This window comes from Aplidium turbinatum, chromosome 1, assembly GCF_918807975.1.
Source record: "Aplidium turbinatum chromosome 1, kaAplTurb1.1, whole genome shotgun sequence".
NCBI lineage: Eukaryota > Metazoa > Chordata > Ascidiacea > Aplousobranchia > Polyclinidae > Aplidium > Aplidium turbinatum.
The window spans coordinates 39,601,562-39,619,304 of record NC_137472.1 but is presented as its reverse complement, the minus strand read 5'-3'; the positions used below and the strand labels follow the sequence as shown (position 1 = coordinate 39,619,304).

The following is a 17,743-nucleotide window of genomic DNA, read 5'->3' as shown; positions in this document are numbered from 1 at the left end:
TACACCAAAATTTTTACTTCGAAAGCAAGAAAATACCAAATTGTCAGCCAAACACGGAAATCTTGACTTAACAATTCGAAACTAACATGGATTATGTGTTTTTATAAACTACTTCACATCTTGGCAGTAAATATTTAAAAAAGTTATCGAGAGTTAAAAAAATGATCATTTTTCAACTAACCCCGCCTTCCAACTAACCCTACTCTCCCCTACTGCAGTTTATACTTTTTTTAAATAGTTAATAATGTTAATATACCCCCATACTCAGAACCGTTGAAAGGATACTTTGGACTCGATACCAATAAAATTCCCAAACTTTAATACCTTGCAAAATAGGCCTTCTTCTAAAAAACAAGAATACTTCTTAAAAATGAAAAAATGCATCAGAAAAGGAAGCAAAACAAAAAGAAGATAGGCTAGTTTTTTTTTCATCAAGGGCTTGGGTCGAAATTATCTTTTGGACCTTTACTGATTTTACTGGAGAATTAAGATAGCCTACTTATTGTAAATAAATCACTACAGTAGCCTATTTAACAAACTGTTTATTTGTAACAATCAGGTAGCCACGCTGTGTTTGGTAATTTCAATGGTCGTTAATTTTTATCAAAATCAAAGTATATCCATGCTGAAAATTTTTATTGTAGGCTAGTCTAACCTATTCTAGTCTGAAATGCAGTATAAAAAACTTAATGAAAATAATAGATCAATAAATAAATGAATGAGCTACCTTTCAATTTTACGTGGCGAATAAGAAATTAGCATAACATATCACTGTCATTAGCACAACTGCTTCAAGAGCATGAACTCTTGCCTCATCACTATTAATAGGTGAAATCATATGATACAAGGACAAAATTTGTGTTTATATAGCACACACTATCGAAAGTCAAAGCGCTAACTTGACGGTTTTATTTGTAAAAATTCCTGTTAAACTTTCCCCTGGTTGTTTATTTGTGTGTCACCGCGTGGTTGAAATATATCGTTTTGACAGCGCAACAGCAAGAACCGGAAGTCGTGGAGATGCTTGCGATGAATTGCATCACTTTAATGTAAAGCTACTGTACGTCCATTACATTTTCAATCATGAAACCTGTAGGTTATTTTTAGAATATGAAGCAGTTCAAATATTATGGCTCATGAAGATTAATAGTTAATTTAAAAAATAATACCATCCCTTGCATTCGTTTATCTCTTTTTTTTTTGTAACACGAATTGTGTCAGTTGTTTTTTAAATTGATTCAACGTCTGTCAACGTCATTGTACGACGTACCGTCACGTATGTAGGTTAACCTTTAAACTCTTTTCCTGGGGGCGTCATGCGATGTGTATTGGAAAAAACTTTTCAACAAAATGTGACAAAGCTTTTGCTAAAGTATACCTATTACGAAGCAAGTCTTTCAAAAAAGAGAACACTTTCTACATTTTCAGTTAGCTTGCACACCAGCCGTGTCAACTTTTTGTCATTCCTTTTTTAGAAGTCTTAGAATATTTGAGAATAGTTTACTTCCTACGTAGCCTAGTTAAAATGAAACAACCATTTTCTCAAAAGAAATAAATTAAAAATGCCTGGTGAATCATCAGAAAACCTTGCATTGGTTTTTATGTTTTATCACATCTCCGTGTCTTCTTTTTTTTATACAACACCTTTGTTGTTTCGATTATTGTAGCCTAATAGATATCTGCTTTTAAATTTTTTCGTCGGAAATACAAGAATTTGCATTGGGCGGGCAATGATTGACTTACAATGAAATGTCTACGGTGACGAAGGCCCAACAATTGTTTCACGTCAGATCAATTTACTTATTGAAAAGAATGATTTATATTAACCTACAAAACTGTAGGTCTTTTTTTGTGATTATTTGATCAGCCAAAGAATTGGTTTGAATCTTTATCCTCGGACTGACAAAGCCTTGATAGGTTATTCCTGGTAGTTTCGCATACTTGTAGAGGCTCTTGACGCAGGGCCGGTTACCGAGATTGACAGAGTGAAGTTTCCGATTGTTGAAGTCTTGTTGCCGCTGAATGGAGAGCAGTCTTTAGAATGCGTTGCTCAAGCGCACACCCCGAGAGTCGAACCAGCGCCGCTTGATCTTGAAGTTTCGTCGTTCCAGAAGTCACGCGCTAACCAACTGAGCTATCGGGGCATTTGGCGATGGTTACGCCTATAAAGTCTCGACGAAATAGCCACGGCGACTTGCACGAGCGCTAGCCAATGAATAGCCTTTGTTGCGTGGCACCCCGCTTTACTCTAAACATGAAAGACCTGTGTCGAGTTTTACTTAAAGACTTAGCTAATTTAAAGTGTCCGCTAACAAAAGCAGCTGCACTTGCACTCTTGACGTCTGACGAAGCAGACATAGCTCACAGAGAGTCTGCATTACGATAATACTCTATATTGACTAACTTGCAGTTCCACAATACAGCATCAATTCTTCAAAAAGAACAACACATTTTTCAATACAATCGTCAGGAGCAGTTTCGAGTGTAATATCAAGCACAGTCCAATCATAAGATCGGGCTACAATAATCTACCACTTTGCAGATACCTTTTGGCTTGTATTCCATAGGAGAGAATATTACAAACATTGTCGTAACAAATTTATAGATGTTTTTAAACATAAATCGAATTACACAAAATTGACCAATATGATTGTACAGCAGCAATACTGAAATAAAAGCGACTGAAAATCAACGACAGTTTGAAACAGAAGGTTCGTAGCTGCCTGATTTGGTAAACAAAAGCACAAGCGCGTACATCCAATACCTTAAAAAGCGCTATTTCTACATTCAAAATTTGATTGGTTGAATTGGTTTAGACTTTGTCGTGAAACGTGCCGCGGTCTCAGAGTCGGCATTCGACCAATCGATTATGTCATCAAGAAGCTACACCCGCTGCAGTGAAGTAAATCAGCTCAAACCATCTGCGTTACGGAAAGCGCTCCCGTTTCGAGCCGAAAAGTTATGAAGCGAATCTTCGTCGGATGAATAAGTCCTGGACAGATTAAAAGTTTAGTGCTGAAATCAATATAGAAATTTATGTTTCTTATAGAACTTTTTTTTGGCTGACGTGTCTACCAAAAAGTATACGGGAAAGAACAAGCCGGGTGATACGAAAGTGAGATTTTGAAAAACTTTGTAAGTCAATTTGAGAGCAACATCATCATTGACAGAGAAAAGTGGAAGTTCACAGAAGATCGTTTTTATCAATTGATTCCAAAGTTTAACATGCATTCACAAACTGAATTGCAACGTTTCACATTCTAAACCACAATAAACACCCGCCCCTTCTCCATCCGGAAGTCACAATCGAAGCAACAGACAGAAAAGAAAGATGCGATAAAAAGTTACTTCCTGTATAAGTACTTCCTGATAATACTGTCCAATGGATCTCCTTTGTCAGGGACGCTTAAGTCAATGTCATCCAATAGGTTGTCGTCGCAGTCGCTATTGTAATTGACTTGTTGCTGCCGCTGGAAGCCTTCTCGACCGCGACTCAGCGAACGAGAAGTAAGTGGAGGTGCTTCTTTAGTTCCGTCAACTCTGCGAGTCGGTTTCCTTGTTATCTGTCGGGATCTGGCACGAGGTTGCATTGTTTGGTTGAGGTTGCCATTGCAATTAGGACTGTCGTTCATACCAAAGCGAGAAAGGCTGATGTCGTCTTCGTCGAGTAGACTGTCTGCATCTAAATCGTCACTGAAATCAATCAAGTTCTGTTTGAACCATTCGGCCCTTTGCGGCTGCTGGCGGTTTGGAGCTTTCCTGTCGAGTTGTTGTCGTTGTCGCATGATGTGCGCTTGGTGATTGTTCCAGTTACCGGGAATTGCGTTATCGGATTTGGAAGGGTAAAACGAGTTCGGGTCGTCAAAGCATTCGTTGGACTGATCGTCGTCATAACCTTCGAATCTATGGTAAGAGTGCGGCGGCAAAACCTCATTGCTTGGAGAAATTCTGCGCCTTTCATGACGATGCTTCGCATTTTGTAAAAATCGTGACGTAAACGGTTTATTTTTTTCTCCTTGAAGGAATTCGTGTCTTTGAAGAATAAGATCCGTATCGGATTGCACAGGCGATGCAGCGACGTTACGTTCACCAGGTGACCTGCTACTGGGTTTGGTCGGCGAGTACATGCTGCTTGTCCGGCTGCGTCTAATTACGCTCGGTGGCCTTGGCCTGTCTAAGTCGTCATCTTCTATATCCGAGTACGCACGGTGCCCGTATTCTTTAACACTGTGTGTATCAAAATCTCTTTCATCCTCGCCTTGCCGGAAATCAAGAGCGCTCGCGGATCGCTCATACCGAGGCTGCTTGCTCAGTTTCATTTTCTCAATGTCGCTGTTGACTTTATCGCGCAACTGCAGTTCTCTTCGACGCGACTCGGGCAAGTTCTGTCGCGACTTCACAGCACGGAGATTCTCGTTCAGTGCGTGAAAAGAACGCGCTTTTCCCAAGCCCAAGTTCACGGCAATGTTGCCAGGTTTTCCATACAAGAGCAGAGACGGATCTTCATTTGCCAGAGTCTTGCTCACTCGATCAAGCGACTCGTGTCGACGTAAAGCGGCATCGTTACCATTTTCCTCCCAACTCGATGCCGACAAAACCGATCCATTCGACATTATTTTCTTCTTTCGCGTACTAGCAGCAGTGATGACACTGTCGGCTACTTTTCTTCCGTAATCCGACATCGAATCTTCAACGGGACTAGCTCCGAGTACATCAGACATTTTAGATCCGGATCTAAGAGATTTCGCCTTTTCATTGAACAAACCGCCATTAGAGGAAGCGGAAGGTCGATATTTAAAACTATAACTTGAAGTTGAGTCGATCTTGTCAGAAAGGTTGTCGTCGTTGTCAAGTCTAATGAGAATTGGAGAGAGAAAAAGAGAATTGTTAAGAAAAAAAGAATGGAAATAAAGAAAAGAAAGCAAGTTAAAGATTGACAACTAGTTGAAGCATTATGTAGAGATGGAACTACAGTGGCATATCAGGCTAAAATGTTATGTATCGGTATAAATCTAATTTTAAACTTGCACTTAAACTAACCATGACGTTGCCAAATATGTATGTTGTGTATAATAAAAACGAAATTACCTTGAAGATGCGATACTAGTTCTTGTTTTATTTCGCGCACTGTATCCAGATGTGCTCAGTCTACTTCTCCATCCAATTCTCGGGGAATACTCTTCATCAGAGGAAGACATATCATCATCGTCGTCATCTTCGTCCATATCAGATTCCTCAAGCTCTTCAAGAGAAACCTAAATGATAAGCAATTGGGTGAAATCATGAAATATTTTCATCCAATGAAACAGTTAATGTAAATCAGGTTTAATCTAGTTTCAGCCGGAAATTGCTGGTGATTAACTGACCTGCAAGTCGCTTATTCGTTTGAAGGCAAGTTTGAGATCGGACTGCAAGCTTTCGATTTGGTTTTCGTGTTCACCAACTTCCATCTCCTGTTGTAAATGACATAACAGTCTTAAAGCAGCAAAAAGCTTTATGCGGTTCTATTGCGACCGCACAAGACAAATTTTTGAGCGGCAGGAAGAAGCATTGAAAATATTGAATGAAAAATTTTCAAATCTAGTTTTGTTACTTTATAACATTATGCGTTCTTCTATGCCAACAACGCAAATCTTCAAAAAAAAAAAAAAAAACGTTGCCACTCAAAATCTCGCATGAATCTGTTCAGAGATGTGGGGATTAAAGTCATTAAAGCCCTGGCGTCTTCCATTGTCGTTCGAGCGGAGACTTAATAAAACTTTCTGCTCTGGTGGAAGGGTCCATGAAGTTCAAGCGCAAGCGTTTGTAGTTATATTGCTACCTCCCAATAACAAACTGGGTTTCGATCGGTTAACCCAGTCTGCGTGGAAACAAAGATGGGCTTGTGCCGTAGATTGCACATTCCTGAATTAAAGGCACATTGGTTGTGGGAGGTGGTAGGTACTCTTTTGTAATTGCTGTTTTCACTATATAGTTGAATACTACAACAAACCAGAGAAACTGATAACTGAAGATTGACTGTGCACTGTGCAACACCACACAGTTACAGAAATTAGAAGTTGAACTTTTGAAATCTTCTCACGTACAAGATCGTGTCTCTTCTGCAAGGCTTCTTGTTCACGCTTCAGTAAGTCCGCCTGCTCATCTTTGGCTTCTCGAAGCTGTCGTTGGACACGCTTAAACGCTTCCTTCTCACGATGTTCGCTGGCAATGTGGGAATCTCGCTCTGACACCAGTTTTTCGTTATTTTCTTTCGCTCTAGCTAATTGAACCTGACGTGAATAGAAAAGGGGTCATTTATGTGTTTCTTATCATGACATTTCCAAATGTCACTTTTGCTGCACTTGTAAATCTAGATTCTCTGTTGAGAGCTTCTTGCAAGGCGAAAATTTTCTACTTATTTCTCTGTGTTTCAACTAAAATTGTTACAAAGTTTCATGTGTTTGTGGCGCAATAAACCAAAGTATTGTGATAACTTTATTTTTAAATTACAAAATGTGCAATTTTCGACGTAAAACTAATTTTGGGGAATTTTTACTCACTTCCAAACGCCGGGTAGTTGTTTTCTGAAATTCCAATTTAGTTTCCAAATCCTTAGCCTGCAACAGCAAAATAATTTTAAAAAACTCGCCGCTATTAGACCAGAAAACGAAGAACTGAGCTTGAAAATGACGCAAATAAAACTTGCTTTGCTTTCCAGACGCTTCACGGTGGCGTTGTCGCTCGTGTTTTCTTCCAGGTACAGGAGTTGATTTTGCAAATTCAAAATCTTGAAAATAAACAAGAAATGGTTTTTGTTCGAATTACATGAGACCATGTCTTATGGAAAAGTCGCAAATGAAACATTCATCACGAATCTACAGACACAAAGTTTTCATAGCAGGATGTTGAACTAATCACCTTCTCTTCAAGCAAGTTCTTCTCATGCTTTGCTTCCTCCACGTTTGCCTCAGCTTCCACGAGAAGTCGTTTATCCTCCGTCTGCTGATGCACCAGCTGCCGATACTTCCTCACGGTCTCCTGAGCATCTTCAGCGTCCTCCTCCAACTTGGAGTTCAATTCGTGAACCTCCCGCTGCAAGCCACTGACCCGAGATTCCGACTGAGTAGCAGAAGATTTCGTTGGTTGTGCTTTACATAGTTGATCCAAACGAAAAACACAATCCGCATCTTCATGTTTCTAAGAACAAACCTCCTGTTTGGACTTCGATATCTCCTCCAATTGAGCTTGCAAGTCCTCAACTTCCAATTCAATGGTTTTTCTTGACTTCACAGCAGTGGAGCTGGTGTATTGCAAGTCTTCCACCTGAAACGTATGATGACAACTGAAATCACGTGACAAAGCAGTGAAGCAAGTTACAAATCAACACGAGACACAAAGCTGTTGTTCTATTTCCTCAAATCAGCAACTTAGTAAAAAATGTATATCTACTCTAGTAGACATCCTTCGAAGGTTTCATGAAATCTAGAAATATGCCAATTATATCTTTGCTTATGTTGAATATGTTAAATCAAGTGGTGTTACTTGTTTTGATACGTATGTGCAGTTCAGCAAACCAAACCCTACGGTATAACACCTCAGGTACATACTTGAGCTTTGAGTTGTCTCATCTGTTGCTTGCTGACCACGTCAGCTTTCAAATGATCGATCATGGTTTGAGCGTCGGCAAGTAGAGCCTTGTAGCGTTTCAAGTCTCGACGCAGCCGCTTCTCCATGTCGACGTCGCCTCGCGGGGTTTCCTCACGTGCAGCTTTCAGTTCGTGCTCGAGATCTCGCTTCTGCTTCGACATCGAAGCTCTCTCTTCGTCAGCTTCTTCAACCTGGAGTTCTAACTGTTTGATCTGCATACAAAAAGCAAGTAGTAAAGAGAAGTAGGCGATGTTGTGAAATTTTCAATTAAGTTTCTGTATTCAAACACGTTGATGTTTCTCGTCCAGTGCGTCTATTAGTGCTATATTATGTTCGCTCAAATTTTTTTTTTATAATCTAGCCTATCTAACTATGATGAACATTATAAAAAGTGTCGTTCCATGAAACTACAATTCTTTACCTTTCACGTTATTAGCTTTTAAAAAGAACGCTGCAACAAAAAATTACGTGAAAAATCAGCTCAATATATTTTTCCATAGTTCAGTCACGGCACAACCATGCCCCAATTAGAACAAGTTACCTTTTTGATGTAGGAGGATCTCATTTCCTCCAATTCCTCATCTTTCCCGTCCACCTCACGTTGACGTTGCTGCCTGGCATGTTCCGCCGCCATTTCAAGTCGTTCCTTGTTGTGCTCCAGTGTATGGATGGTGCTGGCTTGCTCTTCCAGCTCTTCTTCCTGATCTTTCACTTTCGCTTCCAACTCACGAATATGCTTCTTCAAGCTGTTCACCTGAAGAGGAACGAAGATTACATTATTCTTGAAATGTGAATTGAATAGAATTTAATCTTTTTCTAGGAAAACTTTTTACAAAAAAGGAAATTTTTACTAGCGATATATGGATTGAAGTTACTGTTCCATGTTTTGACCCTTCATGACAACAAACTTTTAATATTGTTTCAAAAAATAAAAATTACGTATAATACTACATCTTCCGATTGGTTTTGGTGCTGATTCTACCGTTCTCAGTAACAAGGACAACGGATTAAACAAGTAGAAACAGCGTAGAAAACAAGTAGAAACTCGACTGCCGAGAAACAGAAACAGAGTAGGTAGTTTAGTTTTTCTGAACTTTAAAACTCACCGCCTGTCTATCATCAGTGTCTTTCCTGTCCGTATCTTCCAGCTCGTCCTCCAGTCTTCTAATCTTGTGATTAAGTGTCTCGATGTCTTCAGCTTTGTCCTTAGACGTCACAAAAACCCGTAATACAACAAAGAAACGACAACATGGAAGGCGAAGGCTACAACCAGAAGTAATCGCCACTTACATCAACTTCCTTCTCTAAATCCTTCTTCTCTAACAAGATCTTGTCCTTCTCTCTTTGGAAACGATCTCTCGCTGACTTGAGTTCCGTGACATTGGCTTGGACGGCATAGAGCTCGCTATCAAACCTTCACATAACAAATCTGAGTTCAGTGGCCAAGTTGGAAGAAGCCGAAGCTTGGTATTGAAGCATTTTTAATGAAGGTAATGCTCGTTCAAAAGATAATGTAAACAGAGTATGATTAATTTGAAAATTTTTACACAAACAAAACTGATAAAATGTTGCAAGTAATGAAAGAAATGAATTAAAACATTAGTTGATAAGGTTCCCACTAAAACAGTTTTTCATCTGGCGCAAAAATTAAAAATGCCGAACACTGGCATAACGCGATGTACACATCATTACAAAGGTATTTACTTCCTCTGCTTCTTTTCCAACTCATGGTTCTTGACCATCGTCTCCTCCAAGTGGATTTTGGCGTCACTCAGCTCCGCATTCAGCTTGTGCAGCTTCTTTCTGTTGCTGTTCTCAATGCGATGTTGGTCATCCAGCTCCTCTTGGAGTTGTGCAAGCTTGTGAGAAAAAACGTCAAGTTAAATCACCAGAAAATGGAAATTCTAAGATGATGCGGGATAACGGTTAATGGTGAAACACAAACACTACATCACATAATCAACGAAGCAGACACGACGCAAGTGCGAGCTCTGCAAGACTATAGAAAGATGGCAAAATAAACTGCACATGCCCCATTGCACCAATTGGCAAACAAAGCTTATAGTTTGGCAATGTGAAGCAATTTCAACACAAAGTGGGTTCTCGAAGAAACACGTGAATGATCGCGCACATACTTTTTTTTCCACAGTTTTCTTGCTCGAATGTAATTCCTCCAAACTGTCCTCATATTCCTGCGACTTCTTCTTATTTTGAAAGTTGAATTCTCGCACGGCTTTTTCATACCTCGCTTTGTATTCGCCATCTGTACAAAAACGTCCATATTTTTCTGTCGATCCAACGTCACCAAACGTCAAACCAACCACAATATAACCCACCTTCTGCTTCGTCGTCCGAGTCAAGGCGGGTGTGCTCCGAATACATAAGTCTTTTCTCAGCAAGCTCCACCTCCATAGCCTCAGCTCTGTCCTGTAGATCACCATAGTTGGCCTGCATGTCTGCGAGGTGAACATCACTTGGTGTTTCAAGAGATAAGGTGGATATTTCTCTGACACTTAAGACATAACCAGTAGGGTGTTTCATTTTTTTACCATTTTTGAAATTCAAAATGCCTGGGGTCCCATCTGGTGGTATTTGGGGTAAAAAGTTTACAACCCAATTTTTTTTCAATTATGACGTTATATTGAGGTGGTCCACGAGGTTTGAAATTTTTCGACCTCAAAATCTCGAAATTTGGTCGTATCTCCGGAACCGCTCATAATAGATCGACAAAACTAGTATCAAAATGCGCAGAAGGGTCGGTTTCCTATACATGATGTAGAGAATATTAAGGTCTATGTGCTTCAGAAAAAAAGTTATTTTAAAAAATCTGATTTTGGGTCTATTTTCTCCTGATGAGCAGAGATCAGGTGATCAAGATAATAAGTCTTTCTGTATTTTTCCACTCTTGGAAGCTGTTATTGCGTAATAATAGTCCTTGTTCGTTTTGCAAGAGATAAAACGGTAATTTGAAGGTATTACTATTATAATATTAATGCAACCGTTGAGGAAGAGGTATGCTGCTCACCTGCTTTAGATTAAGTGTCATTATGGCATTAAGGTCAGATATTAGTAAGTCGATGCAACACTTCAAGGAATTGGAGAGAAATGTGCTTCCCCTTAATTCAGATATAGTCAGTCACTATTTTTACTTGAGGAAGAAAGTAGCCGAAACTAATCCTAAGTTTTTGGAGAAAATACCCCATTTCAAAGATTTGAAAGATGAACTGCTGAAAGATGTAGTTGGCATATGAAACAAAGCTGGTTTTCCCGTGCTTAGCAAGCAGAGAAACCTAGCACTTCTGGCATACAATCTGCCAAAGCATCGGTACTACTATGTTTGAAACAGAAAAACATAAATGAAGTAGTTAGATGTCTACACAGTAGCGAAAGCGACTCTGATGGTGATATGAATTGGAATACGAGCCTCTGAAACCAGCTGTTTGGGGAAAAGTGTACAAGAAAGTACATTCTTTTTCCATAAATGATAGAAGTTATGTACTTGCTGATCGTAGGATGACTTCGGTACGCCAGCAGTCAGATCTTATGAGGTCGGTTCTTGGAAAAGATCAAGTAGCTGCAATGCTGCATCACCTTCGACAGCATACCGCCAACGACAAAAAACGAGAGAAAAATCTCTGATGGAAAGCGAGAACCTTCTCAACTCATCTTCTGCCATGCAGTTATGTTATGATGGGCGCGTTGTCGATAATATAGATCGATGTTTTCTTGGGCCAACTTATTGATGATAATGGCATGAAGCACGAAAGTGTGCTTGCTGTTAGCCTAAATCTTTTCCCAAAAGTGTGTCGGTCACTGCAGAACTGATTTTTGGCACCATCATCCAGGAGGCTTGCAGAGTTTACCTATCCCAAATATGTTCAGTCATGGCTGATACGACTGCTCTCAACACAGGAAAAAAGTCCGGAGTCAATACTCGACTGGTTAATTATTTTAATGATGAAGTTGGTCATGATATTCATACCCTTAAATGCATGTTCCACATAAACGAAATATATCTTTCCCATGTCATTTCTTTTGTGGACGGCGCCAAGAAGGGTCCCGGATCAATGCAAAATGGGGCTTTGCTTAACCAAATAGCAAGACTAGACAAGCCCAGTACTGAAACCTTAACACCAACTATTATTACGCAATAACAGCTTCCAAGAGTGGAAAAATACAGAAAAACTTTTATCTTGATCACCTGATCTCTGTTCATCAGGAGAAAATAGACCGAAAATCAGATTTTTTGAAATAACTTTTTTTCTGAAGCACATAGACCTTAATATTCTCTACATCATGCATAGGAAACCGACCCTTCTGCGCATTTTGATACTAGTTTTGTCGATCTATTATGAGCGGTTCCGGAGATACGACCAAATTTCGAGATTTTGAGGTCGAAAAATTTCAAACCTCGTGGACCACCTCAATATGACGTCATAATTGAAAAAAAATTGGGTTGTAAACTTTTTACCCCAAATACCACCAGATGGGACCCCAGGCATTTTGAATTTCAAAAATGGTGAAAAAATGAAACACCCTAATAACCAGCCTGAACACTAAACAGTGAACACATACCCACTGCGTCTTTATTGAAACGAGACTGGGATAAGAATTGCGATGTTGCAATGGTCATAACACCAAAGTTGCTCGGAAAGCAAGATTATAATGCATAGACCATTGAGTCACATCGAATCAATGATGTATCAACATTATGCATTGAATTACACGGGTAAACAGCAGACAGTAATGGACTGGAATAGTAATATCAACTTCAAGCAATCCTAACCTTTTAGAAGTTTCTCCATTCGCAATCTCTCCTTTCTTTCGTGTTCTAACAACTCGCTGGCGTGGCTTGAGGTCGTTCGTTCGTCTTCAAGCAGCATCATCACTTCTTGCAACTGAGCGAGTAACAAGAATGATAACACAACATATTTAATGTACTTTTGGCAAGTCAGGCAGTAAAATCCGTTATTTTTACATTGATTCAACACCTGCAGACGTTGAAGCAATGTAAAAACGGCGGATGTTGTTATCTGGAAAGCTGCAGCATCTTATAGTTACCTTCATTTCGCTTTTCGCACTCGAGTTTTTAAAGTCGTCTCTTTCGCTCTGCACTCTCTCAAACTTCTCAGTGATCAGATCCAGATCAGCCTGACGAATAAGAAAGTCGATTGATGACTTGAAAACAACTGACTTTTCAAATTGTTTTATTTTGAAGTTTTTTCCTGACCTGTTTTTCTCGGAGTTCTTCCTCGGTGCGAGTGACTTCTACAAGAGGAAGCACTTTAGTGAGAAGCCTCCACCATGGCCACTGTCGGATCGCCATAAATTTCCGAATGTTGCGTTGGATGCAGCGAATGGCAACCACTTGAACCTAAAATAAAAACCTTATCGATGAATTTGCGGCTATTTTGTGGTTTATTTGACAGTAATTCATGTAAAAGTAACGTTAAAAGCATAACATGGTGATAACGCCGTTCCAACTTCAAAAACGTGTCACCTTTTTCCTTTCGTATCGCTTCCGAGCGAGGTAACCACGGCAACGCGCTTGGAAAGCAACCATGACGTCGGAAATCTTCTCATTCCTCTTGTCTTCGAGCATGTTCATGATGCCAGAGCGAAAGAAAACCTGAAACAAAAACAAAGAGCTTCAGACATACCCAGCTGAAACTAAACCCCGAAAACTTAATTCACACAAGCGCTGATCTTCAGTGTTTGTTTGACATGAATTTATGATGAAATCTTAAAAAAGGTGAAGTCAACGGGCGATTTTTCAATGACGCAATTTCCCCATTAGAAAACATCGACATCTTGGGATGGTAACCATGAGACTCAAACAACAACCGCTACGATTCGATGTCACACCTGACTGACTCCCATCTTGTACTGTGATCGACTCAGCTCGACATGCTTGATGATGTTTTCCGCCGCTTCTCGGTCTTCGAGCAAGGCTATTGTCGTCGAATTGCTCGGAAGATTAGAGTTCAATTGGCGCAAAAGAACATCGAAGCGACGGCGGAAGTCCGAAAAGACAATGTGCTCAGGGTAACCTGGAGTAAAACAAATATAAGATAAAATGTTGAAGCAACAAAATCGTTTAAATTATATTTAGACTGCAAACCGACATGTAAAAACTAAATTAAAGAGGTATATTTCTTTCGTTTACAGTATATTTTACGTCACACGCAGAACTTATAGTTGTTTATTTTTTGACAAATTTACTTTTGAATTAAAAAATATAACACGAGAGCTTTAGAAAATAATTACCAAGTCGAAGAAGCTGTTTGAATTAACAGCAATTACCTTGTTTGAGGGTACGAGCAGCACTAAGAAGCTGGAAGCCTCTAAGCTGCTGCCGCACGAATGCGACGTCAAATGCGACGTCAAATGTGACGGCTTGAGGTTGGCTGTCACTCCGGGGAGAATGTGGAGACAAGGAGAGGATGAAGTGAGGTTGGACGCGTCGGAGCATGTCCACTAAGCCATCCTGGAGGAAGAAGCAAGCAATAAAAAGTGAATAACACTAAACTCGAAAACGTCAAGTTTTCGTTCTGAATTGCAACCACATTTCCGCTCACCGTTTGGAATTTCGTGAGCATGCACATTGATTTCTTGACTGCAGCAGCCGCTCCTGTGCTGGATGACCAAGCCTTGCGGAAGCTTGAAGCTCGTTTCAGGTTTGAACCGCCTGCATCCAGTTTAAGACCGGCCACCGAACCGTGCAGCTTCTCGCCGCCTGAACCGAAACACTCGGTCAAGTGTTTTCTAAAACGAAAAAAAAATAATTTAGTAAAGTTTTTTTTTTTAGAATAAAACATTATTGTATGAATAAGTCATTACTTCTTGGAATCTTGCAAAACCTCCAAAGCACCAGATACAGTGGAATTGTAGTAAGCATAACGGAGCCATCCCGATGCGTCGTACTCTACTGCGCAAGCACCAGCTTGGTGACGTAATATGAAGCGACCTTGATTTGAAGACCGCTCGACCACCGACGAAGCTGAAGAAAAATGTGGTCCAGTAAAATCTTGATTTTAAGAAGAGTGTCACGGTTTCTTTCTATCTCTTACCAGGAAAAAGACTTGGAAAGGTTCAATGACGTAGTTTAATGGGTTAAACCGAAAAGCAGTCAATTAAATTCACGGATAGTTCTACTAGTGAAATGATATATATGAAAACGCTTGAAGGACTCCAACGAATGGTTCACCACTTCCAGCAATTAATCAAAGTAACAGTAAACAGCAATAGATTCCAACGCTTGCGGCTTTTGATCGAGTCTAACGTGATCCACTCACAGCTTCTCATACGATTGTAATTTCAAATAGAAATTATATTAACATCAACTTTGCTTTACTCGTATTCAATACTTCAACTCTCGATCAACAATAATCTTTGCGTCTACTAACAGCTGCTGCTACAACAACAATGATCTCTCATCACCAACTCATAATAATAATCAACTCATCATAATACGACTCCCATAATAATCATCATAATGCAAAATACACCACTATTTATAAAAGGTTCGTTCGGTCCAGCAACTTCGAGAAGGTTACGTAATGTCACATTGTTCTGTCAAGTTGCATTAATGTAAACAAGCAGAAACTCAAAGAAGTTTAAAGAATGTCACGTAGGGTAGAAGAATCTTACATAATAAATATTTCGCAATCGGACATCTACGGGTAAACATCCTTATGACGTCATGACAAACGACGCTCAGAAATTATGAAAAACAACAGAACATTCCAGATTTGCATGCTTACAGACGATTCTGGAAATACGTTACATAATACAGATTTCTCATTCAAAGGTTACTTCAGGTCAATACCCGATAATCACATCGCTCAAAATTCCATAATGAAAACAGCACATTCTGTCAAGACGCAAAGCAGCCCGACGCGAGGCCTTGCACATTGATTGTGACAAAGAGGTTTCAAACAAATGCAGATTCGATAAACAACTGAAATACCTCCTTGTAGTTCAGAACACGAGTGAAATAATTTTTCAAAATTTATTGACAGAACCCGAAATGATCACAACCGGTTTGAGCTGAACAGGTTCATACCGGCTTGTGGCGGATTGCTGTAATGAAGCAGCAGCCTCTCGATGAAGGTTTCGTCTGTAGCGCCAGGAGAAGCAGCTTCCTCGTCCAGTAACCACAGCAAGCCCTTCACACCGGCCCCTCCTATGGCTGGAGGCTGGTCTACAACATCGACAGCCGGCATGAAGTTGTTATCGGGGGAGACCACCTCACAGTCGATGTCTTCCTGATACCAAAATAAACTTCTGATGATTACGCGCTTCTTGATGTTCTTTCATATAATGAATAAATTTGTTCTGTTATACAGTGATTTTTATACATAGCTTTCAGTCTGATATAATGTCGAAAAAGACATTTGCAGGATTGGTAAGTACTAGACTAGATATTTAGACAACAGTAAACATTTTGGACGCTCATCAGGATTATGTACTTCTCTAGCAAATGATTTCTCCATTTCCTTTATATTTTTTGCTTTAATTTTCCGAGTCTGAGTTTATCCGATGGGATGACATTGCAATCGATGCACCAAAAAGTAGAAGTTAGATTCTAAAAGCCGGATATTTTTCAAACTTTTAGTAGCAGCTCAATTTCAAGCCGACACATCCAATCAAAAAACGCCCGTCACAGCTCACTTGTTGGTAACGATCTTTGTGAAGAGTGAAAGCGTTATAGTGGAAGAGAGCATGCAGGCGGTCTTGCACGTAGTTGAAGGTTAGATCGGCATACGAAGCGGGCTGACTAGACACCTGACTGTCCCAGCCCTGGTAACCGGGTGTATCGACAACAAGAATCGTGTTCTGGGCTCGCTGTGACGACGAGAGAGCCCTGGAATATAAAAAACAAGAAACATTGCATTCCTTCTTCATACACAAAGTGTTCCAAACCGCTGTGGTTATCTTTGTTTTCTTTTTAAATAGAGGTTGTTACTAACCTGTTGATAATCGAAACAACGCATCGAAAAATTTCAGCATAAAGACCGATGATGAACGCCTCCAATGCCTGCTGCCCCAAATCTTTACCATCATCCTCCTGTACAAGAAGGTCACTTTAACGAAGTACTAGCTATTGCCAACATATCATATGCTCGGTTTGACTATGAAAAATTCGCTGCCGGTTTGTAAATCGTTAGAAAACATACCAACATCATCTCAAGCGAACCTGATGAGTCATGCTGGAAGCGGATGAGAGGCCGGAATTTGAACGCTTCAGAGATGCAGATGAAGCCGTCCTGTGCCGCTTGCCAGGTGATGCGGGCTGAAATATCATCTTTGCTAAGTTTTCTGCAGGAAAACCAAGCAGCGAAGATGCTTTCTGAGCGGAGTCGGCTCTTGCAAATTGATATTTGCTTCCATTAACTAAGAAAAGAAAAGGCGAGTTAAGGCTTCAATTAATTCATACCTGATTGGTATCAAAAAGTTGGCTCCAACATAAAATAATCCCAAACGTTTTGTTTCAAGAACATGTCTTTATGCCACTACGCATAATAAACACGCCACCAACAAGGAGTCAGTAAAGTTCGTTACAAAGCAAACTGTCTTTTTCAATAGTCACAATACACACAGAATAATGTATAAACAAATCATGAAGCAATCACCTTTCTGTGATCCAGCTAATCCTAAATGTAGGCAAGCCGCCAGCACTGCATAGACAGCTTTCACTTCATTTTGAGAAAAGCCGAGCGAGTCGAAGCTTTTCTGCAGAGCAGCGAATCCCTTCACTGCCATTTGGTGAAAAGCCGCATCAGAACTGAAATTGCTCTTGATCAATGGATTTCCTTCCTGCTCCAGATCAAGAAGGAAAAGTTCGCGCCTGAAAAAAGTCAAGAAATAAAACTAAACCAGTACATGGATTAGCGATTAAAATAACTATGGATTCCACTATACTGGCTTAATATTGGAACATTGGTGTAGGACTGTAAAGACTAATCACTCTACGATGGTGGATTAGACATGCAAATACTTTACAATCCTCTTATTAATCAAGACTGCTAGAATTGATTTTCTGTCACTGTGCTGTTGTTGCTAGAGAGGAGTGGTGTGTGTCTTCAAGAACACCAAGACATCATCTGCAATC

At 40.0% G+C, this 17,743-nt stretch overlaps 1 protein-coding gene across 1 annotated transcript in view; it reads right to left on the bottom strand.

Annotated features, from left to right (window-relative positions):
• Window positions 1-2,373: 2,373 nt before the first annotated feature.
• The window catches only part of LOC145778905 (unconventional myosin-XVIIIa-like), a 40,806-nt gene continuing 25,436 nt past the window's right edge, over window positions 2,374-17,743 (bottom strand). Inside the window, exons 15-42 of the mRNA XM_082590498.1 lie at window positions 17,265-17,479; window positions 16,829-17,025; window positions 16,602-16,699; window positions 16,303-16,495; window positions 15,695-15,896; window positions 14,470-14,629; window positions 14,208-14,394; window positions 13,933-14,116; window positions 13,495-13,679; window positions 13,130-13,258; window positions 12,860-13,003; window positions 12,691-12,780; window positions 12,416-12,527; window positions 9,966-10,085; window positions 9,765-9,892; window positions 9,334-9,488; window positions 8,920-9,043; window positions 8,736-8,834; window positions 8,171-8,383; window positions 7,590-7,841; window positions 7,192-7,305; window positions 6,901-7,101; window positions 6,689-6,769; window positions 6,543-6,599; window positions 6,087-6,272; window positions 5,367-5,453; window positions 5,089-5,255; window positions 2,374-2,992 (exon numbers count right to left, since the gene is read on the bottom strand). Coding sequence (XP_082446624.1) covers window positions 2,908-2,992; window positions 5,089-5,255; window positions 5,367-5,453; window positions 6,087-6,272; window positions 6,543-6,599; window positions 6,689-6,769; window positions 6,901-7,101; window positions 7,192-7,305; window positions 7,590-7,841; window positions 8,171-8,383; window positions 8,736-8,834; window positions 8,920-9,043; window positions 9,334-9,488; window positions 9,765-9,892; window positions 9,966-10,085; window positions 12,416-12,527; window positions 12,691-12,780; window positions 12,860-13,003; window positions 13,130-13,258; window positions 13,495-13,679; window positions 13,933-14,116; window positions 14,208-14,394; window positions 14,470-14,629; window positions 15,695-15,896; window positions 16,303-16,495; window positions 16,602-16,699; window positions 16,829-17,025; window positions 17,265-17,479 — 4,165 coding nt within the window. The 3' untranslated portion in view covers window positions 2,374-2,907. The remainder of the gene's footprint in view (window positions 2,993-5,088; window positions 5,256-5,366; window positions 5,454-6,086; window positions 6,273-6,542; window positions 6,600-6,688; window positions 6,770-6,900; window positions 7,102-7,191; window positions 7,306-7,589; window positions 7,842-8,170; window positions 8,384-8,735; window positions 8,835-8,919; window positions 9,044-9,333; window positions 9,489-9,764; window positions 9,893-9,965; window positions 10,086-12,415; window positions 12,528-12,690; window positions 12,781-12,859; window positions 13,004-13,129; window positions 13,259-13,494; window positions 13,680-13,932; window positions 14,117-14,207; window positions 14,395-14,469; window positions 14,630-15,694; window positions 15,897-16,302; window positions 16,496-16,601; window positions 16,700-16,828; window positions 17,026-17,264; window positions 17,480-17,743) is intronic.